Source organism: Protopterus annectens, chromosome 3.part0, assembly GCF_019279795.1.
Source record: "Protopterus annectens isolate FY-2018-M chromosome 3.part0, PAN1.0, whole genome shotgun sequence".
Taxonomy (NCBI): Eukaryota; Metazoa; Chordata; order Ceratodontiformes; family Protopteridae; genus Protopterus; species Protopterus annectens.
The window spans coordinates 246,127,136-246,146,852 of NC_056731.1; the positions used below are offsets into that span (position 1 = coordinate 246,127,136).

At 41.2% G+C, this 19,717-nt stretch overlaps 1 protein-coding gene across 7 annotated transcripts in view; it reads right to left on the reverse strand.

Moving 5' to 3' along the window:
• The window catches only part of TRAK1 (trafficking kinesin protein 1), a 969,724-nt gene that overhangs the window by 865,454 nt on the left and 84,553 nt on the right, over positions 1-19,717 (reverse strand). Inside the window, exon 1 of one of the 7 annotated variants that reach the window (XM_044064725.1) lies at positions 7,060-7,430. The exons of 3 other annotated variants lie outside the window; for them this stretch is intronic. In XM_044064725.1, the coding sequence (XP_043920660.1) occupies positions 7,060-7,180 (121 nt within the window). In that variant the 5' untranslated portion in view covers positions 7,181-7,430. Of the gene's footprint in view, positions 1-7,059; positions 7,439-19,717 lie in introns of those variants that run through there. 3 more of the 7 variants (XM_044064727.1, XM_044064730.1, XM_044064731.1) reach the window with 3 other exon arrangements.

Genomic DNA, 19,717 nt, shown 5'->3' on the forward strand with positions numbered 1-19,717 from the left:
TGAAAACTATCGACTTTCAATTCACCCCAATTTAACTCCATTCTCCACAACATAGATTGGTCCATTCAAAAACACCCTCCCCCCTAAACGATGCTGTAAGCACTTTCAATAGCATCTTCATGAATACTCTAAACTCCTTAGCTCCCTCTAGGAAGATCAGAGTAAAATCAAATCATGCTCCCTGGCTCTCCAAAGAGACTAAGTCCCTTATGAAACAAAGGGATCATGCTTGGAAAACCTGGACTAAAACTAAACCACCACCTTTTCTTCAAAAATACAGACAACTGAGGAACCTTGCAAAAAACCATACAACTAATGACAAAAAGTTATACTATAGCTCTGCTCAGCTTAACAACAAATCCAATCCTCGAAAACTTTGGTCAACTCTCAACAGCATCCTCTATCCTGGAAAGCCCTCTAATCCCTCCCCATACCCTAACTCTTTCTCTCAGGAAACAGCTACCCTCCTGAATAAACACTATCTTTTCCATCCAAAATCTGGTAACCTCTAAACCAAATTATACTTCGACACCCACCTCTCCAAGTCCCACTAACACAACTTTGTTTTATTTTGAGCCAGTTCCCATTACTTGCATCAAATCTCTACTACTCAAGCTAAAACCTTGCTCTCCTTCCACTGACAATCTCCTACATTCCTCAAACTTGCTGCTGACTCAATTGCCTATCCTGTATGGATACTAATTAATCAATCTATTCTGGAATCAACTGTCCCCACCCTTTGGAAATCTTTCTTCACTATCCCTTTTCATAAAGGTGGAAACTCCACTGACCCCTCAAACTACCGGCCCATTGCCATTCTATCCCCCCTCTCCAAGATATTAGAAAAATGTATTCACTCACAGCTTCTCAATCACCTCCTCACACACCACTTACTTACCCCTACCCAACATGGATTTCGTCCTCACCACAGCACCACCACTGCCCTCCTCTCCTTCACTCATATCATTGCAGAGGCCCTAGACAACAATAAACTAATTTCCTGTCTTTTCCTAGATCTCTCCAAAGCCTTCAATACTGTCTCTCATCCTCTACTACTATCCAAACTCACAAATCTTCATCTATCCCCCTCCGCACTTGCCTGGTTTAATAGTTACCTATCTGGCAGGGACCAATCTGTCAAATGGCTCTCATCCTCCTCACCTTTCCTTCCCATCTCCACTGGTGTTCCCCAAGGCTCCATCTTGGGACCCCTTTTGTTTAACATCTTCACCAATGATCTTTACATCTCATGCAACTCCCTTATTCAGTATGCCGATGACTCCACACTTGTATCCATCTCAAATAACATTCCTGAACTACACTCCCTGACCCAACAGGCCCTACTATCCACTGAACAATGGCTCTCTCACAGCCTATTGATGCTAAATCCCAAAAAGACCAAACTCCTACTTTTCCTTCCCCGTTCTCTTTCTCATCACAAAACCTCATTTTTTATTCCATCTTCTAACAATACAAATATCCAACCTGACACTCACACAAAACTCCTAGGGGTCATTATCGATGACGAACTCAAGTTCAACCTACACATACTCCAATGTATAAAAAAAAACCAAACCAGAAACTACGTCTGCTATATCGGAACAAAAAATTCCTAACCCCTGAATGTAGACTTACCCTGGGCCAGGCACTCCTCCTCCCCTCCCTCTTATACGCTGCCCCAATTCTTACCAATATCCAGGCCTCCCACTCTAAGCAAACTGCAACAGACTTACCCTAAAATAGCCAGATTCATTACTAACTCCCCATACAACTCACACCACTGCATTTCTTTAAACTCTCTTCAATTTCTTGAACTTCCCCAGTTTCTGCTATTTTATCAATTTCATATGCTACACTCTATTCTTTATAAACCCTCCTTCTGTCCATCTCTATCTTCCTTAGTCTCCATCTACATCCCATCCTGGACCCTCCGTACTTCCAACCAACAATTACTTGATATCTACCACCCAAAAAGTTCAGTAGGCAAACTACTCTACAAAACTCCCTTGCCCATGCTTGGAACAAACTTCCCTTTGACTTGCATTCAATCTCCCACACCTCACACTTTAAAAATGAACTAAAAGCGTATTTTCTCAATTCCAGAACCTGCCCTTGCCATGATCCTACCTAGTCTTCCTTCCCTTTATGTACCCTCAAAAGGACCATACTTAGTACCTCATTACACCTCTCTCTCCAATGTGTCTAATATGCATTTGCACAATTTTATAAAAACAAAAAATGTTCATTGTTGACCCATTGAACTATATCAATGTAAAATTGTTACTTAGCTTCTTTTTAATGCAACTTTAACTTTATGCATGTATCCCAACAAATGTGAATCATTTTGCTATAACTGCTATTATATCAATATTGTTTAAAATTGCACTTGTTTTAAAATGTATTACTGGAGCTTTTCTCCTCGAGTCTCCACTGAAAATGGGCCACAAGCCCAGCTGGACAAACTCGGTTAACAAATGTCAATAAATAAAATAAATAAAATATCATTATCCCCTTTGGGAAAAAAACATGTACCCATGAATTACCACATATGTGGCAGTACACTAAACACCGAAAGTGTGATAAGAGACTTAGGGACACAGGTGGACAGTGGTCTCACCTTCGATAACCACATTGCCACAACAGTCAGGAAATCCTTCTATGTGGCACACCTCATCACTAAGGGCTTTTCACCCAGAAAAAAGGTGGTCTTTGTCCCACTGTACTCATCCCTCATTAGACCCATTACAGAATACAACGCCCAGTTTGGTATGTACCTCTCCAGATATCTGCAACAACTGGAAAGGCCGCAGAAACATCTCACTAAAAAAATCACAGGCCTAAAGCAGATGCCGTATGCTGACCGTCTTAAAAAAGTCCAGCTATACTCTGTCACATATCATCTACTCAGAGGCGATCTCTGCTTAACATACAAGGCCATGTCAAACCCAGAGCTGTTGGACATGCTACACTTAAAGAAATCCCAATCCCTCAGAGCCACACGCTCCAGGGAGCTAAACCTTGTCATCACAATAAACAAAACATGCTGGAGGGATAGGTTCCTGACCCAGAGACTCTCCAGACTCTGTAACAGACTGCCCATACATGTCAAGCAGCATGCCTCTTTGGCCCTCTTCAAAAGGAACCTTGACGATTGGATGGGAGAAAGGAAATTCACCCCGGGGATCACGTCAGTCGCCCTGCTAGACAGGGGTACAGGGAAGTAAATAGTGTGGGAAGAAATAGCCAGGGAATTGTTATGGCTAGGCTTGTATAGGCCCTAGGGTTGATAGCCTAGTACCAACCTATGAACCTATCACTGCTACAGCTAATAAAGCACTGTTCATTTCAGGGTTGCGCGCACTCTGGCAGGCTTTTTAACTACTGGTTATTGACATCATATGAAGTGGCTTCAGTTTAAGAATAATCTTACAGTAACATTTGTGAGCCTTGGACAAACTTTTTTTTTTTTTACATTTACACAATTATCCCTCTCTACCTAAAACATGAGAAACTCAAGTGTTTTCATATACAGACTGAAGATTATTACTTCAGACTCCTATCACAAAAGATAAATTTGGTGATTTCATGTTCACAGTATCTCTCTCTCAGAAAATGCTGGAACAAACTCCATTTTAGCTTGAGCTATGTAGTGGAAAAAGCATGATTCAGAAGTGAAATCAAGGAAAATTTTCTGACACAATGGAGATGCCTCCCTGGAATAAACTAAGCTTTTGCTTTTCCCCTTTTTGTTAAAAGAACGTAAATAGAATACAATAAGTCCATTAATTTCATTCTTCTTCCCCTTTCAACTTCTAATGCCTAACTCGTTTCTCTTACCCTGTCATGATTTTTTTTAAATCAATAGTCCCACAAGTTCCCACTTTCCTTCTTCTTCAGTGGGAACTCTATTGATTAACCCAGTTCTTCTCAACTACAGCACCATAATTTCAGAGTATAACTGAAGGGAACAGGTTCATACACAATGTATTACATGTTTTCATTTCCATATAATTGTTACATGTTTATACTCTGTATATAAAATGTAATACTTGTTTTCCATTATCTAGATGTTTACACATATATTAATGTCAGCCTTCTGTCTAATCTAATACAATACATGCTTTTCTTACACATTTGAAAATCTGCTTCTAAAGACTCCACTAAACACAGGATCTCCCATTTAAACTAGCCTGGCCACCAAATGGAAGTAGAAAGGAAGCCATCATGTTGTGTGAAGTAAAATAAAGTATTTTAAACAAGAATAACAAAACAGGTAAAATGGGATAATGTCTGTCTTGCAGTACAACAAAAAATACGGTCCACTGGGCCATTACAGGAAGTTTTCAAAGGGCGTGGTCAGTATTTTAGGCAATGAGAGTTTCAGTCTTACCATGTACATCTTTCTTTTTGACAGACATGGCAATAACAGGTATTATTAGTTATAAACAAATCTGCAAATGACCCCCTTTGTAGTCTGAAATAATCATTCATCACGGTGGTATTCAAGTGTTTCCAGATATGTACAACCATGCTTACCCTGCACTGTTACAACAACATCAAAATAATCAGAAAGAAACTCTGGTCGGCAACTTGCATTACCAGGTCATGTGTGTTCTTATGTCAGCTAAATGTAAAGCAATGCAAGTACAAACAGGTACCCTATAAGGCAGACTTCAGATGTAAAAACTAGAGGCCTCAATACATCTTAGAGTTACAAATTTCCTTCATGAGATGTCAAATCCATTTATTAAAAGGACAACATCTTCATTAGATGATGCACATTCTGGGATTATGAAGAATATTAAACAGTTTACTTAAGGATGTGAAAATGTAACACCAAGCACCAATGAGATTTAAATGCAAGTCTCCAGCTCTGAGTAGGAGTTCTAGCCAAACACTGCATTCCACCATCCAGTAAAAGTCGCATTGGTTTAGAGTTAAAAGCAGCAATTTCACAAGCACAACAATTTCACCAGGAGACCTAAAGAATGCTATAATGGAGTTTTCTGTCCATATAGTTCAAATATTTGATAATGTACTGACAACTCGCCATGAAACATAAGCTGTGCGGTGTGTGTGTGTGTGTGTGTGTGTGTGTGTGTGTTACACATGGATGACCCAACCAAGTTTTAAAATGAAGAAACGTGTCATTTTATACAACTTTCCCACAAACCAAATATGACAGCAAGAGAAACATCAACATTTGTACTGCTGTGCATAAGTGGAGACTTTGTTTAGCCAGACAGATGCAAGTGAAACCCCTACAACATTAACCTGCAGTGGTGCAAAGACAAGAAATGGCAATACAGTTTGCATTACAGTGGCATTTTTAAAAAAAAGTAACGCGCTTCTTTTTAAAATACCACCACTGCAAAGCAGCAGCACACTTTAGCAAAGTCATTAGCAACATTTTATTTTTTTTTTTTCATCTAGAGTGGGAGAGGGGCTATAGTCCAGTCACCAGGCCCTATGATAAAACAATGCCCCCCACACACTGGATAAAATACGAGCTGCCCACTTCCTGTCACAGTGTACTACCAGAATAAAAGGTAGAAACAGCTCTGCTATAACACACCTATGGATGCTACAAACTTCAAAGATCCTGGTAAAAATGATAATGCCAAACATTTTACCAATTTTCTAAAATATTTAAGTGACTTATCTAAAAAAAAAAAAAAAGCTGTAATATACAAGAGGTTTAAATACAACAGGAAGAGAAGAAATAGGGTTGGCTAGCAACTCTGCTAGAGCCACTGTCCAGTTCAAATACAAATTCATGACAATACAGGTTTGGTCCTATCTATCTACAGCTTAGCTAAAAAATGCTTCATCACCTTGCTAACCAAACTTCAAATTTCCCTGTTTATACTGCAAGGTTATACTGCAAGGAATACTACTTGGATGTTAACAATTCAATTCATAAAGTTCATTTCACTGAGTAGAATGTCAATTGTGCACAGAAATGGCTCACTATACATGAAGAGCTGCATGACTAGATGTGTTTGCGTGATGGTTATGAGTAAGTGCACATGCAGGCATACAATGTTAAAAAACACCTGTGAAATTTAATTTTGAACATACATACTCTGAAGACAGCCAGGATTTGGCCAACTCAATGGTATAACTGATAACACAACTGGAATACTGATCAAGGATGCTGATGGCAAGTACTCCTTAAATCTGCTGCACCGAGGGATGGAGATCTGCCTATAGACCAGCCAACCTGGGTTCATTTTGTGGTCTAGGCATTGGCAGAGCAAACAAGAAAGGGGCAGCTGTACTCAGCTCATTCAATTTCTTGGCAGAAGTCAGGCAAGTATTGCACTACATGATTCCTAGCTGGAGATTGAGGACCCAGCAGAAGCATCAGCTTTCTACGACAGCAGGGCTGTACAAGAGGAGAGGGACTTGCACAACCATGCAATGCTCCCTTGCTGAGCCCAGTGCCAAAGATTAGCTGCATGTGGGGGGAAATAATGAGCTACCTAGGAATGTCTCAGCTCTCACCTCACTGTTAGCAGCTATGGTTATCAGCTTTGATTAACTGGTACAGGTGGAACGAACAGCTCAGTGAGTGGTGAGATGGATGAATGCTCAGGTATGGTGAACAAGAATAAGCTTATTTCATAAGTGCATACACTGGAATCATGTGTCTAGTAAGTTCTTCTGCAGTTAAAAGCTTGTACATATTTCTGAAAAAGGCTGACACGCTGAAGTGAAGGTATGTTAAAGCCTCTAGAAAGTGTGGCATGATCTTATCACTGAAGAAACCCAAATTAAAGTTCAAACCAGTATACAAAATCCTGAAGTATTTTTGCACCTACCATAGACAGGCAAACTACATTTTTGTGCAACGAGCAATACTCCCACTGTTAAAGTCAATTACTTTGTGCTACTCATTCAAGAAATGATTCAAAATCTAAAAAACAACTGCTTCCTTGTCTACCTTCACAAGATAATTCCAGTTATACCCTAATTACACACAAACACATATCAGATATACACATGTATACAGATACACAGGCAAAAAAAAACATTCAAGTATTAGTAACACAATACCTTCTTCCAAGATGTCCAAATTTTGTTCTTCGCATGCATTTTGTTCCTTATTATCTTCATCTTTCTCTGGTACAAAACAGTATTCATAGATTTCTTCTCCTCTGTCAGAAGTCAAGGACATGCTTTGGCTCTAATCCACAGCTTAAGTCTGGGCAAAATGCCCTAGCAACTAAGCAAATGCCATACCTGATGGCACTGGCAGGGTCACTCTGCCAGTCCATGGTATGGGATATCCTTCAAATCAGACACCATCCCTGGAGTACAGACCGAATAACTGGTTAATTCAGTGCACGGAGTCCTAGCTAAGGACTTTCATACAGCATGAGGTGACTGAATATCATTAAAAAAGTGTGAAGTCTTACAGCCTTAAGAGTACTGCTTCTAACAAATTATTTTATATACCAGTGTCAGTTAGATCTATTAAAGATTGCAAAATGAAAATAACTCAGTGTTATAACAGAAGAATGCGTTTTTTTTTTCCTCCAGTGACAGAGCTCCTCACCCCTACAGTCAGGCGAAATGGTAGTCACTTGAACAGTTTCATAGCAACAGAACAAGGAAACGTGTGACAGCACACACCTACAGTACTGAAGGGTGAGCCGTCTTTCAGCTAGTCAGGTCATGAATGTGTTTGTTTATTAAACTTGAACCAATTCTGTGTAACTAAACAAAAGAGTAGATTATTTACTATAAAATTCTAGACTGTACCTTTTAAAACTACCTTTACTTTACACAAACAGTTAAGATTTTGTTCTGCAGGAAGAGGAAATTAACAGGTGCCTTTAGGCTAATCTGAGTTGATACAGAATATTTAGTTATTTATCACTATACAAGAAACATCCACCCCTGCGTGAAATCTCATACCAAAGCTATATGTCATGGCAGGGAGTGAACTAAAAAAGGGCAACAGCATACTCTAGGAAGAGGTCAAAGGTGAGTTCTTTACTCATCTAAAAGTTACTATTCCAGAGTACCACTCTGCACTTAAAACACTGTTCTGCTGTTTAAAATTTCAAAAAACAAAGCAATAAACAAACAAGTTTCCAACATACTACTACAAAATGCAACGTTTCTACTTTAAACCTTTTTTTTCTTTCAAAGAATGGCAACCAGAAGAAAGTTAATTCAAACTTTATAAACACAATGTAGTGCATACCTACCATAGATGTAGATGTTCGAGTATATTCACTGTTGCAGTCATTACACTTGGGTTATACTGCTGGCAGGCTACCCGCAGTCGGCCTGAATTCCAAAGTCCTGGTCCGGCGTCGGTTGCTGTCGCCTCTTCCCTGACGTCAGTGCGCCAGGGGTATAAAAGATGCAGCCGACGCCATTTTCTTCAGTTTTTCTTGCCCCAGATGCCAGGTGCCCCCAAAAGGGTAGGCTAAAAATTCTGCTCATAAAAAAGCATGCACTAACATAAACATTACCTTCATCTACAAGCAAATACACCACATAGGTTGTATAGAATAGAGAAGTACAGATAAGTCCCAGCAATGAAAGGGGGACAGTGGGAAGGTAACCTGGACTGCAACAGTAAATACACTCGAACATCTACATTTATGGTAGGTACACAACTGTACTATGTTAATCGTGTTTCACTGTTGCAGCTATTACACTTGGGTTGAATCCCAAAGCTGAGGTTGGGTGGCTGGGCCTAAATAGAATTAGGAGTGGCTATGAGGCCCTGCAGAACTGCAGTGGCAAAGCCTGCTCTGGATTTAGAATAAACAGGTAAGTGGTAGTGCTTTGTAAAAGTGTGCACTGAAGTCCAAGTTGCAGCCTCCAAAATGTCCTTGGTTGGTACTCCTCTGAGGAAGGCTGCTGAAGTGGCTGCTGCTCTGGTTGAATGTGGCCTAATGCCCTTAAGCACTGATTTGCCATGTTGTGAATAGCAGAAACGAATGCAGTGGCCTATCCATTTTGAAATAGTCTGCTTTGAAATAGCTTTTCCTTGCGATGCTGCAGCATATGCCACTAAGAGTTGCTCAGTCTTTCTGAAAGCTTTAGTTTTGTCCAAGTAGAAGCGTAGCTGTCTGTGTATGTTCAAAGAATGCAGAAGTCTCTCCCCCTTATTCTGTGGGTTTGGATAAAAGGTAGGCAAATGAATGGTTTGGTTAAGAGCCACATTGGACACTACCTTAGGCATAAATGTTGGGTTTGTCCTTCGAGAAACCCTGTCCGAATGGAAAATAATAAAAGGTTCCACAGCCATTAGTGCCTGTAACTCAGACTCTTCTTGCTGAAGTTATTGCTAGGAGCAGAGCTGTTTTCCATGATAAGTATTTTATCTCAGCTGTATTGGCTGGCTCAAAAGGAGGCAGTGTGAGTTTTTCCAAGACAAAATTGGGGTCCCATGCAGGTACTGGTGCTCTCCTTGGAGGTCTTATGTTTTTGGCCCCTCTGAGGTACTGCCTTAGCAGTGGATGTGAAAAAATAGGTGGGTCCGTATTGTAATGAGCTGAAATGGCAGAGGCATGGATCTTAATTGATGAGAAGGATAGGCCTTTGTCCAGCATCTCAGTTAGGTATTGTAAAATCTGAGGAATATTTGGTACAAGTGTGTCAATTCCTTCTGCCTGGTTCCAAGCACAGAATCTCTTCAATTTTCCTGCATAAGATTTTCTGGTGCTGGGCCTCCTGGCCTCCAAAATAACATCCATAACTGCTTTAGAGAAAGGTGTGCTCTGAATGGTTACATTATCCACCATGCAGCCAGACTTAGGGTTCTGAGATGGCTGTGCGGGATCTGATTGTTTTGTTGGGTCAGTAAATGAGGAATTTGAGGTAATGTCCAGGCTGGGCCTTGAGACAAGCTCTTTAGGATTGGGTACCAGTGCTGGCGTGGCCAGTCTGGGGCAATCTGTATCATTTTTGGCTTCTCTTGTCTGACCTTAAGGAGTACCTTGGGGAGGAGAGGCAGTGGAGGAAAGGCATATACTGTAAGGGTTTTCCAGCTGAATGATAGAGCATCCACATTCCATTCTTGTTTGTGATAAGTCCTTGTGCAGAATGTCTGTAGTTGGCAGTTGTGAGGCAAACAGATCTATGTCTGGGCATCCCCATTTCCTTGTTATCATGCTGAAGATTTGTGGATCTAGTTTCCACTCGTGAGGATCCATGAGGTTTCTGCTTAGTTCGTCTGCCAGAGTATTTGTCTTTCCTGGCAGGAATTGTGCTTGCAGGTGTACTTGATAAGTCAATGCTGTGATCCACAAAGTCAAGGCTTGTCTGCAGAGGGGGTAGGAATGTGTGCCTCCTTGCTTGTTTATGTACCACATGACTGTAGTATTGTCCGTCTTTATCAGCAGGTGACCTGGATGAAGTAGATCCTTGAAGGCTGTCAGGTCATTCTGTACAGCTAACATCTCTTTTTGATTGATATGAAGATGCATTTGGCTTGCGGGCCATGTGCCCTGAATACATTTTCCTGCCATGTGGGCCCCCCAGGCATAATCTGATGCATCTGTTGTTAGCATCTGCCTGGCTGTGGGTAAAGTGAATGGCTGTCCCGTGTTGTGGTGACAGGCCTGTGCCCACCATTGAAACTCCTGTTGCAGGCAGGGAATGAGGGTAATTAATGTTTCCAGGCTGTGGCAACGTTGAGTCCAAACACTTTTTAGATACCATTGTAGTTTCCTCATATGCAGTCTTGCATATGGAATTAGCGGAATGCAGGATGCCATGAAGCCCAAAGCCTGCAGATTTTTTCTTGCAGATAACTGGGTCTTTGTTGCCATCTTTTCGAAGTTGCCTTTGTTTGTCTGGCGTGAGATAAGCCATCTGGGCAGTTGTATTTAAGCTTGCACCCAGGAATATAATCTCTTGAGAGGGTACCAGCTTTGATTTCTTTTTGTTTACGGTGTACCCTAGGCAAACTAGTAATCTTTTTACAAACGCCAAATGCTTCAGTAGAATGTCCTTGTTCTCTGCTTGAATAAGGCAGTCGTCCAAGTAAGGATATATTTGGATACCTCATTGTCTGCAAAATGCAATTACTGGTGCCAGGCATTTTGTGAAGACCCTGGGCACAGTAGATAAGCCAAAGGGCAATGCAGAGAACTGGTAGTGCATTGAGCCAGCTATGAATCTGAGGTATCTTCTGCAAGATTGTCTGATTGGGACATGCAGGTATGCCTCTGAGGTCCAAAGTTACAAGCCAAGCCTTCTTGCCCAGCATGGGCAGAAGCTGCTGCAGAGTCAACATCTTGAATTTTGGAACGTCCAGAAAAGTGTTTAGAATAGACAGGTCCAGTATTGGTCTCCAGGCTTTGTCCTTTCTGGGTACCAAGAAAAGTCTTGAGTAAAATCCTTGTCCATGCTCTTGCTGTGGTACTCGCTGAATAGCCCTCATGTCCATGAGGGATGAAACTTGCTTTTGTGCTTCTGCCCATTGATTGCGCGGCAGGTCTGGCATACCTTTTGTCTTTGGAAGGGTGTGAAAGTGGAACTTGTAGCCCTGAGACACTATATTCAAGACCCATTTGTCCTGGGTGATCATATGCCAATTTTGTGAAAAAAGTGCTAGTTTTTCCCCTAAGGGTGCTGCCAAGAGATAAGTGCTTAGCAGAGGAAAGTGTTTCCCATATGGCTGTGATTTGTCTTCTCCGCTTTTGGAGGTAGAAGCACCCCATTGTTTAGGCCTGTATGAGCCTTGGGGCTGGAATCTGCCTCTTTGTGGCCTGTCTGGCACTGGAAAGGACCAATTCTTAGAAGCCCAGTTCCTGCTAAATCTGGGTGGCTGCACTTGTAAGAAATCCTTAACTGTCTGCATAGATTTCGCTTTATCCTCCATTTTCTTCAACACCTCTTCTGCCTTAACAACAAACAAGTATCATGCTGTAATGGAGCATCCAATAATTTTGCTTTAACATGATCAGGCAGATTCTGTTCCTTTAACCAAGCATGCCTTCTAATTACAGAACCCGTAACAGCGGCCCTGCAAGAGGCCTCCAGTGAATCAAAACCACACTGCAAAGTATGCTTTCCCACTTGTTCAGCTGCATGCAATAAATCCTGCATTTCCTTGTTTTCAGAACATTCAGAATTTGTCAACATTTTCTGTTTTAGCAGTGACATTATGTATTGCTGATATTTAAGCATATGAAACTGACGATTTAAAGCTCTTACAGCCAAGGTAGCAGAAGTGTAAACTTTTTTCCCCCATCTGTCCAGTGCCCTAGAATCCCTATCAGAAGGGACAGGGTTTTTTTTTTACAGTGGAAGCCTTGACCCCTTTGGGACCCCGAGATATAGTTTCAGGGTCAGCAGCAGGGTTTATATATAGAAATTTATGAGAATCTGGAACCCTGCAGTATCTGTCTGACTTAACAGGTGCAGGGGGTAAAGAGTCAGGAGACAGGCCGGACTCTGAAAATACATAATCTACAATGTCTAAAACAGGTGGAATAGCAAGAGGTCTGTCCTGAGGTAGTAAAAGAAAGTCTCTGAGCCTTTTCTTAGATTCTGAGTAATCTTGGCTCCCCCAGTGAAAATGTTCCCTTCATGGTATGTAGGGTTTCCCCAAAAGAATAACCCTCAGGAGGAGAGGCTGAAGGAATAGATTCTTCAGCATCAGAATCCTCATAGGGAGGAAGAGAGTATCCCTGTTCAGAAGAGGAGTCAGAGGAAATGGAAACCTGATCAAAAGAGTCATATTCTGTCTCTTGCCTAGGCCTCTTATCAGGAGAGGGAATGGGCACCCCTGATCAAAGTAATTAGGTCTTCGGCCATTTTAAGCATCTGTTTCTTAGGCATGGAAGTCTGTCCAGGAGAATGCTGTACTTGTTTCTTTGTCTTTAGAGCTGTTTTAGTCCTTGCCTTTGAAGCTGAGGTTGGCTTGACATATAACTGTGTAGGTCTGTAAACACCCTCAGAAGCGGATGCCTGCTCAGCGTCTGGACCGATCTGAGGGAATAGTTTCCGAGTGTCCAATACCTTGAGTATCCAGAGGCCTAGTTGGCTCCACGTGGGAGTCGGAAGCAGCCTGTGGCTCTGAGGTAGCGGGCGTCAGGGGCTGCAAAAGGGCCTCACTGAGAACCGGCGACTGGCCTAGCAGAGGCCTCGTCGTCAGTTTTGGACCTCGGATGCCTGTCCTTTTCCTTTTCCTTGCGCTTTTTATAAACTCCGGTCATCGGCTGTTCTGATGGCATTATATAATTAAATCTTCGGCCAAAGTAATGAAAGGCAAAATCGTACAGACACTTAACAGTGCGTTGGTTAAATCTAGCACAAAACCGACAGCTAGCAACGTCGTCAGGGCCTAGGCAAGGAATACAGTAAGAATGAAAATCCTTATAAGGTATTTGCTTCCCACAAGAAATACAACTGTTAACTTTTTCTGACATTGGTCTGGAACAAGAAAAAGGTTTCCCCAACGGGGGTGCTTTAATGAAGACTTCGGATCTGAAATTCGATTTCGAAAATCTCAAGAGTCGGCCAACTGGCACTTGCGAACTGCTTTTGCTTTGGGCACCACGCGGCAAGAAAGACTGAAGAAAATGGCATCAGCTGCATCTTTTATACGCCTGGCGCACTGACGTCAGGGAAGAGGCAACAGCAACAGACGCCGGACCAGGACTTTGGAATTCAGGCCGACTGCGGGCAGCCTGCCAGCAGGATAACCCAAGTGTAATGACTGCAACAGTGAAACACGATGAACATCACTGATTATGCTAAGATATTCGGAAAAAGACAAACCAGTTAAGTGCCAGAGTGGCACAAGACCCAACCTTAACAACTGTTGATCACCCCCTGCTAAAGTTTAGGTCGGGTCTAGCACCAGGCAGTAAAATCTGCAAGTACTGTCCAGCAAATGACAGCGGCAGAAAAAAAGATTTGTTTCTTTCTGCTGTCCATACTGGTAACGTGTCTCCAACTTCCTCAAACAAATTTAGTTGCCAGAATAACCAGATGTATTAGCATCCATTTTCTGAAGGATACAAGCATGAAAACTGAAATGTATGCCATTTAGTGACTTAAAGCAGTGGAACATGAGGAACAGACCAAAAATATGAAGCAATAAACCGGATGTCCTGACAAAATCTAGACAGTTAAGAGGTATGGAGATAAGTGTGAACATAACTGACTGGTCTGACACAGCTTGCAAAATGTTTTTTTGGCTTTGAAAGCTGGGAAAACACTTGGTAATTTTTTTCCCCTGTAACTAGTAGTACATGGAGCAGATAAAGCTCCATGCACTATAAAGAATCATGAGCATGTCACAGATCACAAAATTAAATTGTGTGTCCTTGACATGGATGCCAAGTTTCAACTCTAGAGCTTCACTCTCAAGGTAAATGTCTTCACATCCATGAGTCGAACACAAACAGGTTATGATTGGAAAACCAATAATAATCATCTGTGTTAAGACCTCTGGGCCATCACATCACCACAGAAAACTGATTTTTATCTGCAGAATCAGCCATGCACTAACATAATCAAATAAGTTGAGAGTCTATGGATGCCCCTCCCAAAGGTAACAATATGGGATTCAGTGGGTTCTTTTCCAGGGCAATTATTCTTTCTAGGAAATACGACTCGCGTCGTTATTTTCCTGCCAACAATTTTTGTCTCCACAGGTAAGATTAGGTCATCTGCCTGGTAGCTTTGACAGTGTGAACCCAGGCATGGTAAAGTAAAGAATGTGAGGGGAAAATCACAGTGAAGGAAAACCAATGTATTATTAAAGTCAGTGCTTTTCCACATAACTGAGTTCAGGGTAGTAGGGAAGCTGTCGCCCATTCTGACAGCCACTGAACATAAGGCACAGAGGGAAAAGTAATCTTAAAGATGGTGCCACCTTATCAAAGGACACACACATTCTTATGGCACCATGTCTATGTACAACAGGTGCATCTTTGGGATGTGGGAGGAGAATGGAGCACCCTGTGAAAAACTCCACAGAAACAGGGAGGGTATACAGACTGAAGAGAAGCACCCCAGCCAAGAACTGAACTACAGAACTAAGCACACAGAGGCAGCAATGCTAACACGTTCCGGATAAAAATGTACTTTTGTTCAAAAGCAAACAATGACATAACACTTAAGAAATTATCTCAATCACCCTATTGCTACAAAAACAAATTTCTGCCATTGTACTGCTACACAATAAATTAAAATGCTATAACAAACTGTGCAGCAATCACTACCCTTCTAATATCATGAGTAACCACTTCCAACAAAGTATGGCTGGTTGGGTAACCATCTGCACTATGGCACTGCCATGTGAGTAACAATCGTTGCATTGGTAGCTTGCAGAACCAAAGAAAAATTGTCACAGTGGTAGAGACAAAGAAAGAAGACTAAGGATTCCTCTCCTGGTAACAGGCACCTCTGTAAAAACAGAGGCAATGAAATCAAAATATGCTGTAGATATCAACACACTAGCACAAGAGAATAAAATGCAATTCACCATCCAACACTGTCCTGTTTAGTTCACTTGTCTTACTTCTTTGGTTAGGATTTCTTTTTCATTTCCCAGTCTGGATTGAAACTCCCTCACCCCCTGCCCCCCCTCCCCACACCCAACCAATCCATTCAGTCCTCCTCATCAGCGTGCTAGTCTATTTGGTCCCTGACCAAGGCGAGCACCCTGCGGTACATTTGTTTCCTGATGAGGGCAAGAGCTCATTAGCCCACTAATTCCACCTTAGAGGCAGAGTAGGCATTCATTCATGTGAGAAAGGGCCTTACTCCTAATCTCTTCTCCACTGTCTGTGATTTTCACAAATGCTGCACCTCCTGGAGGGATGACCTGTGTGCATCACACAAGGACAGGCTTCTGTGCAGCATGACTGTCATTAATTAACCCATAGTGCTGCATGCTGTACCCTAACAACTGAGTCAAGGCTTTTTCGCTGCAAGTCATGGAACTGGCATTGTCACAGGATCTGTTACACAGCAGATGAAGGCAAGTTCATCCCTTTTGCAAGTAGGTGTGATGGAAGAAATGAAAACATAGGACCCTCAGTAGTTGAAATGGAAGGAATAAAACTGAGGACTGCAATAAGGATAAAGGCTAAGAGAAGTGTACTGGGAAATATAAAGTTAACAGGTAGCTGACTAGCCTTATCCCCCACCCCCAACACGAATTCTGTGCAACTGCTACTCAGATATAATTCATCCAGTACAAAGCAGCTGGTTATTCCCAAGTTTGTTTCACATTCCCATAAAATGCATCATGAAAACAGAGCACATACCATCAAACGGGCTAAGCCTTTTTATATGAATGAAACGACTAGGAAGTCAAATAACTAATGGAAAGAAATGGAATAAAGATTCTGACGGTACCGGACAAAAAATTGTCAGGATAGACTATGAGATTATCTTCAGATTTACAGACCACAGTTACAAAAAATGCAAATCCTGGAGTACTTTGGAGCAATGTACTCCCCCACTACAGTCCACAGTGGTGACCCTGTGCACACCACCAGTAAACTAATTTCCAGTCTCTTCAGTCTTAACTGTATGCTTTCATTACAATAAATTAACATGAGAATATATTCATGCATACTTGAACCACAATTGTACAGACTTGTGTACATCCGTACAGTTCAGAAGATGTCCATACTGCAGCCATGATGGAAGGAAGGTCATGGAATGTTACTTCCACACTTTGGCTCGTGGTTCGTGTCTAGTGCTTGGTTAACCACACCTGGTACCTGTGTTTTTGGTGTTTTATTTACCGGAAAATTAATAAACCAAGGAAGCCCCTCCAGATGTTACCTTCATTTTTTTTTTTTAAGATATGGTGAGTCACATAGCCTGACTGCCTTACTTCAGAAATCTGAAGCTAATAGAACAAAGGAGAGATTCTCAAGAAGTATAGACACCATTCATACATGAGCACTTAGGTAAATTCAAGACATGATACCTCGAAGAACCGCTTTAACAACAGATGCTCTGCCACTAGAATGGAAGATTAGACAGCATTATTTCACAGAACAATGCTGCCACTAGAATGGAAGATTAGACAGCATTGTTCTGTGAAATACAGACCAAGTAAGTGGTCATAGAACAATCACTTGTTCTGCTGAGGGTAACATTCCCCGACGCAAGTCCTAAAGGCAGCCACTTTTCTACAAAAGTGCCTTTAACAGCAGTAGAAAGAAACGTACAACCTTCCACATGAAGGAAGACAAATTAGCCAGTCAGATTGGTAACATCTCTTTAGCTACTGACTTACTATTCACGTTCTGGATTAAAGGAGGCAATAAGTTCAATCTTTTTAAGAAAGGATTTGACCAACATATAACAGTCCATTTTCATCTTTAATTTCCAAGAAGATCAACAGGTCTTGAACAGTCCAGTTAAAAGATAAAGCTCAAAGCTTACCTGAGAAGTATTGGATTCATCAGCAGGAAGACAAACCCTAAATAAAACCACATGAAACTCTTTGGACATCAAAATCTGGGATGCTAAAATTCTCCTGGATGACACAAAAGAACAAACATCTTCCAACCAATATGTCAGAAAAAAATTTAATTTGCATGGTGCAGTAGGATTCTGAACATGGGCCAAAGATGTCAATTTTCATAAAGAGGCTATCTGGTTAGACTGTGATGAGCCACTGCCCTGCCTTTGATCGTACTATAAAAGGTGCAGAGGACCAGTGATGACTCTGACTATAAAGATGCTCACTCTGAGGTCATACATCTGCTTCAGGTAGCAAAAGCAAGCCTCAAGCGCTAGACAGTGAACAGAAACTCTTCTGCTGACTAAGTATGGCACATGAAAGGCTTCCAGGCCCCTAAAAAAGCCACACCCTCAGATCAAGGTACAGGATTGCACAGGGGCAGGATTCTGTCCTGGAATGGACTCTTTCTGGTCATGGACAGACGGGCAGGATTTCCTATCATTCAACTGTGATATTTGACTTTGACAAAATTGAAAGAAAAATGGTCAAACTAATATATTTTAAACTTTCAGACACATAATGCCTCCTGGACAAGATGACTGTTTAACAGTAGTCATGAAATGACTTTCACGGAATCTGTTCACATCCCCCTAAAACTGTGCACAACTCTGACTTACTACAATGAAAAATAAGGAAACAATGGCCATACTAATACATTTAAAAGTTTTCCGAATGTATCAATGACTGTTCACTACTGAATATGTAATTACCCTTTACTTTTACTCAAACAGTGCCCCCCCCCCCCCCAAAAAAGCTACTTTCTGCATGTGACCCTTATGTTTAACTATGAGGGTAAATAGTTACAAATGTTGCACCTTGCTGCCTTCCTTAACTGGTAGTCATATCAATAATCTAACCATGATTAGACCCTTTCTTTTCACAGTGTGCCTACCCCCACTATCCACAAATTAGATGGCTACCTTCTTCATAGGGAAATAAATAACTGTAAGAGTAATATGTTTCAACTAGTTACTTCCACATAAATGAAACATATATACTTACAAAAAGCCTTTGGGTGTTTGGCTCCAGCAGGTTCAGAAGAGTTACCAACCTTTAAATCTTCATGCTCCAAGGCTTGCATCCTTTCTCATAATGCGCTGCTTGCGCGCATAACCTACATAATGACACAGGCTACTTTAAAAAGGAGCTTTACATCAAAAGACAATAACAAAGAGAAAAAGTTAACCAGGAAGGAACCAAAAAGTTCTTAAATCACACCTTGGACTAGTCCACTAGATCTAGCTGTATTCTTAACATAAATGACAATACGGAAGGGGAATGGTGTGTGTGTGTGTGTGTGTGTGTGTGTGTGTGTGTGGGGGGGGGGGGGGGGGTAGTTGAGCTGAATGGAAGATACAACCCAGATCTAGCATTATGGTAAGTAAACAACTATTTTTATCCAATGTTGCCTTTTCCATCCACCTCAGATTTGGGATAGAGTCCCCAAGTACTCATCTGGGTGGTTCAAGTAGAAAGCATTATGCAACATGGTGGCATCAATGGCTGACACAGATTGAGACTGAATATCCAGCTTGTAGGTGATAGTAAACATGCAAGTATAAGCCCTCGTGGCTACTGCTGCACACTACTGAGAAAGGTCAGCCAGAAAATCCAATATAGCCTGGATTGGAGCATGTGAGAATCAAGCCTTGCATCTTGTGTCTGTAATATAAACCATGCCAACCTCCTACACTCATTGTCTTCTTTTATCCCATTTATTATATATTTTGCTAAGTGACCATGCTAACTTTATTTTCCTTAAAATATACATTTTCTACTTAATAAACCCTTTTTGTCTTTCAACCCACCACTTTGTCCAATTTTCATACATGAATCTAGTACTTACATACTCTTTCCTCAAATTTTTTCCTTCCCTGTGAAATTCTTTTGTGATGCGTAGACTATTTCTTTACTCCTTTACCTTGCTTAACAACATTTTCATGCACTCCTATTCTCATCCAAATAGGTTCATGATCGCTCTGTTATTTTGATTTCTTCCAACGTATCTGAAAACATTACATAGTCTGATTCCATCTTTACACTGCTTCTTCTATATGTAAATGTCTCTCTCTTCCTATTTTTATTTCACCCACCCTTTTAAGTTTAATTTTTATGTCCCTGTAAATCTTAACTTTCTACTTCACAGAATCACAATTAAAAAATCACCATCATAAATATACTTATTTTAACTATCATATACGATTTATTTGTTCAAATAAATTTCCCTTTCTCGAACACCTG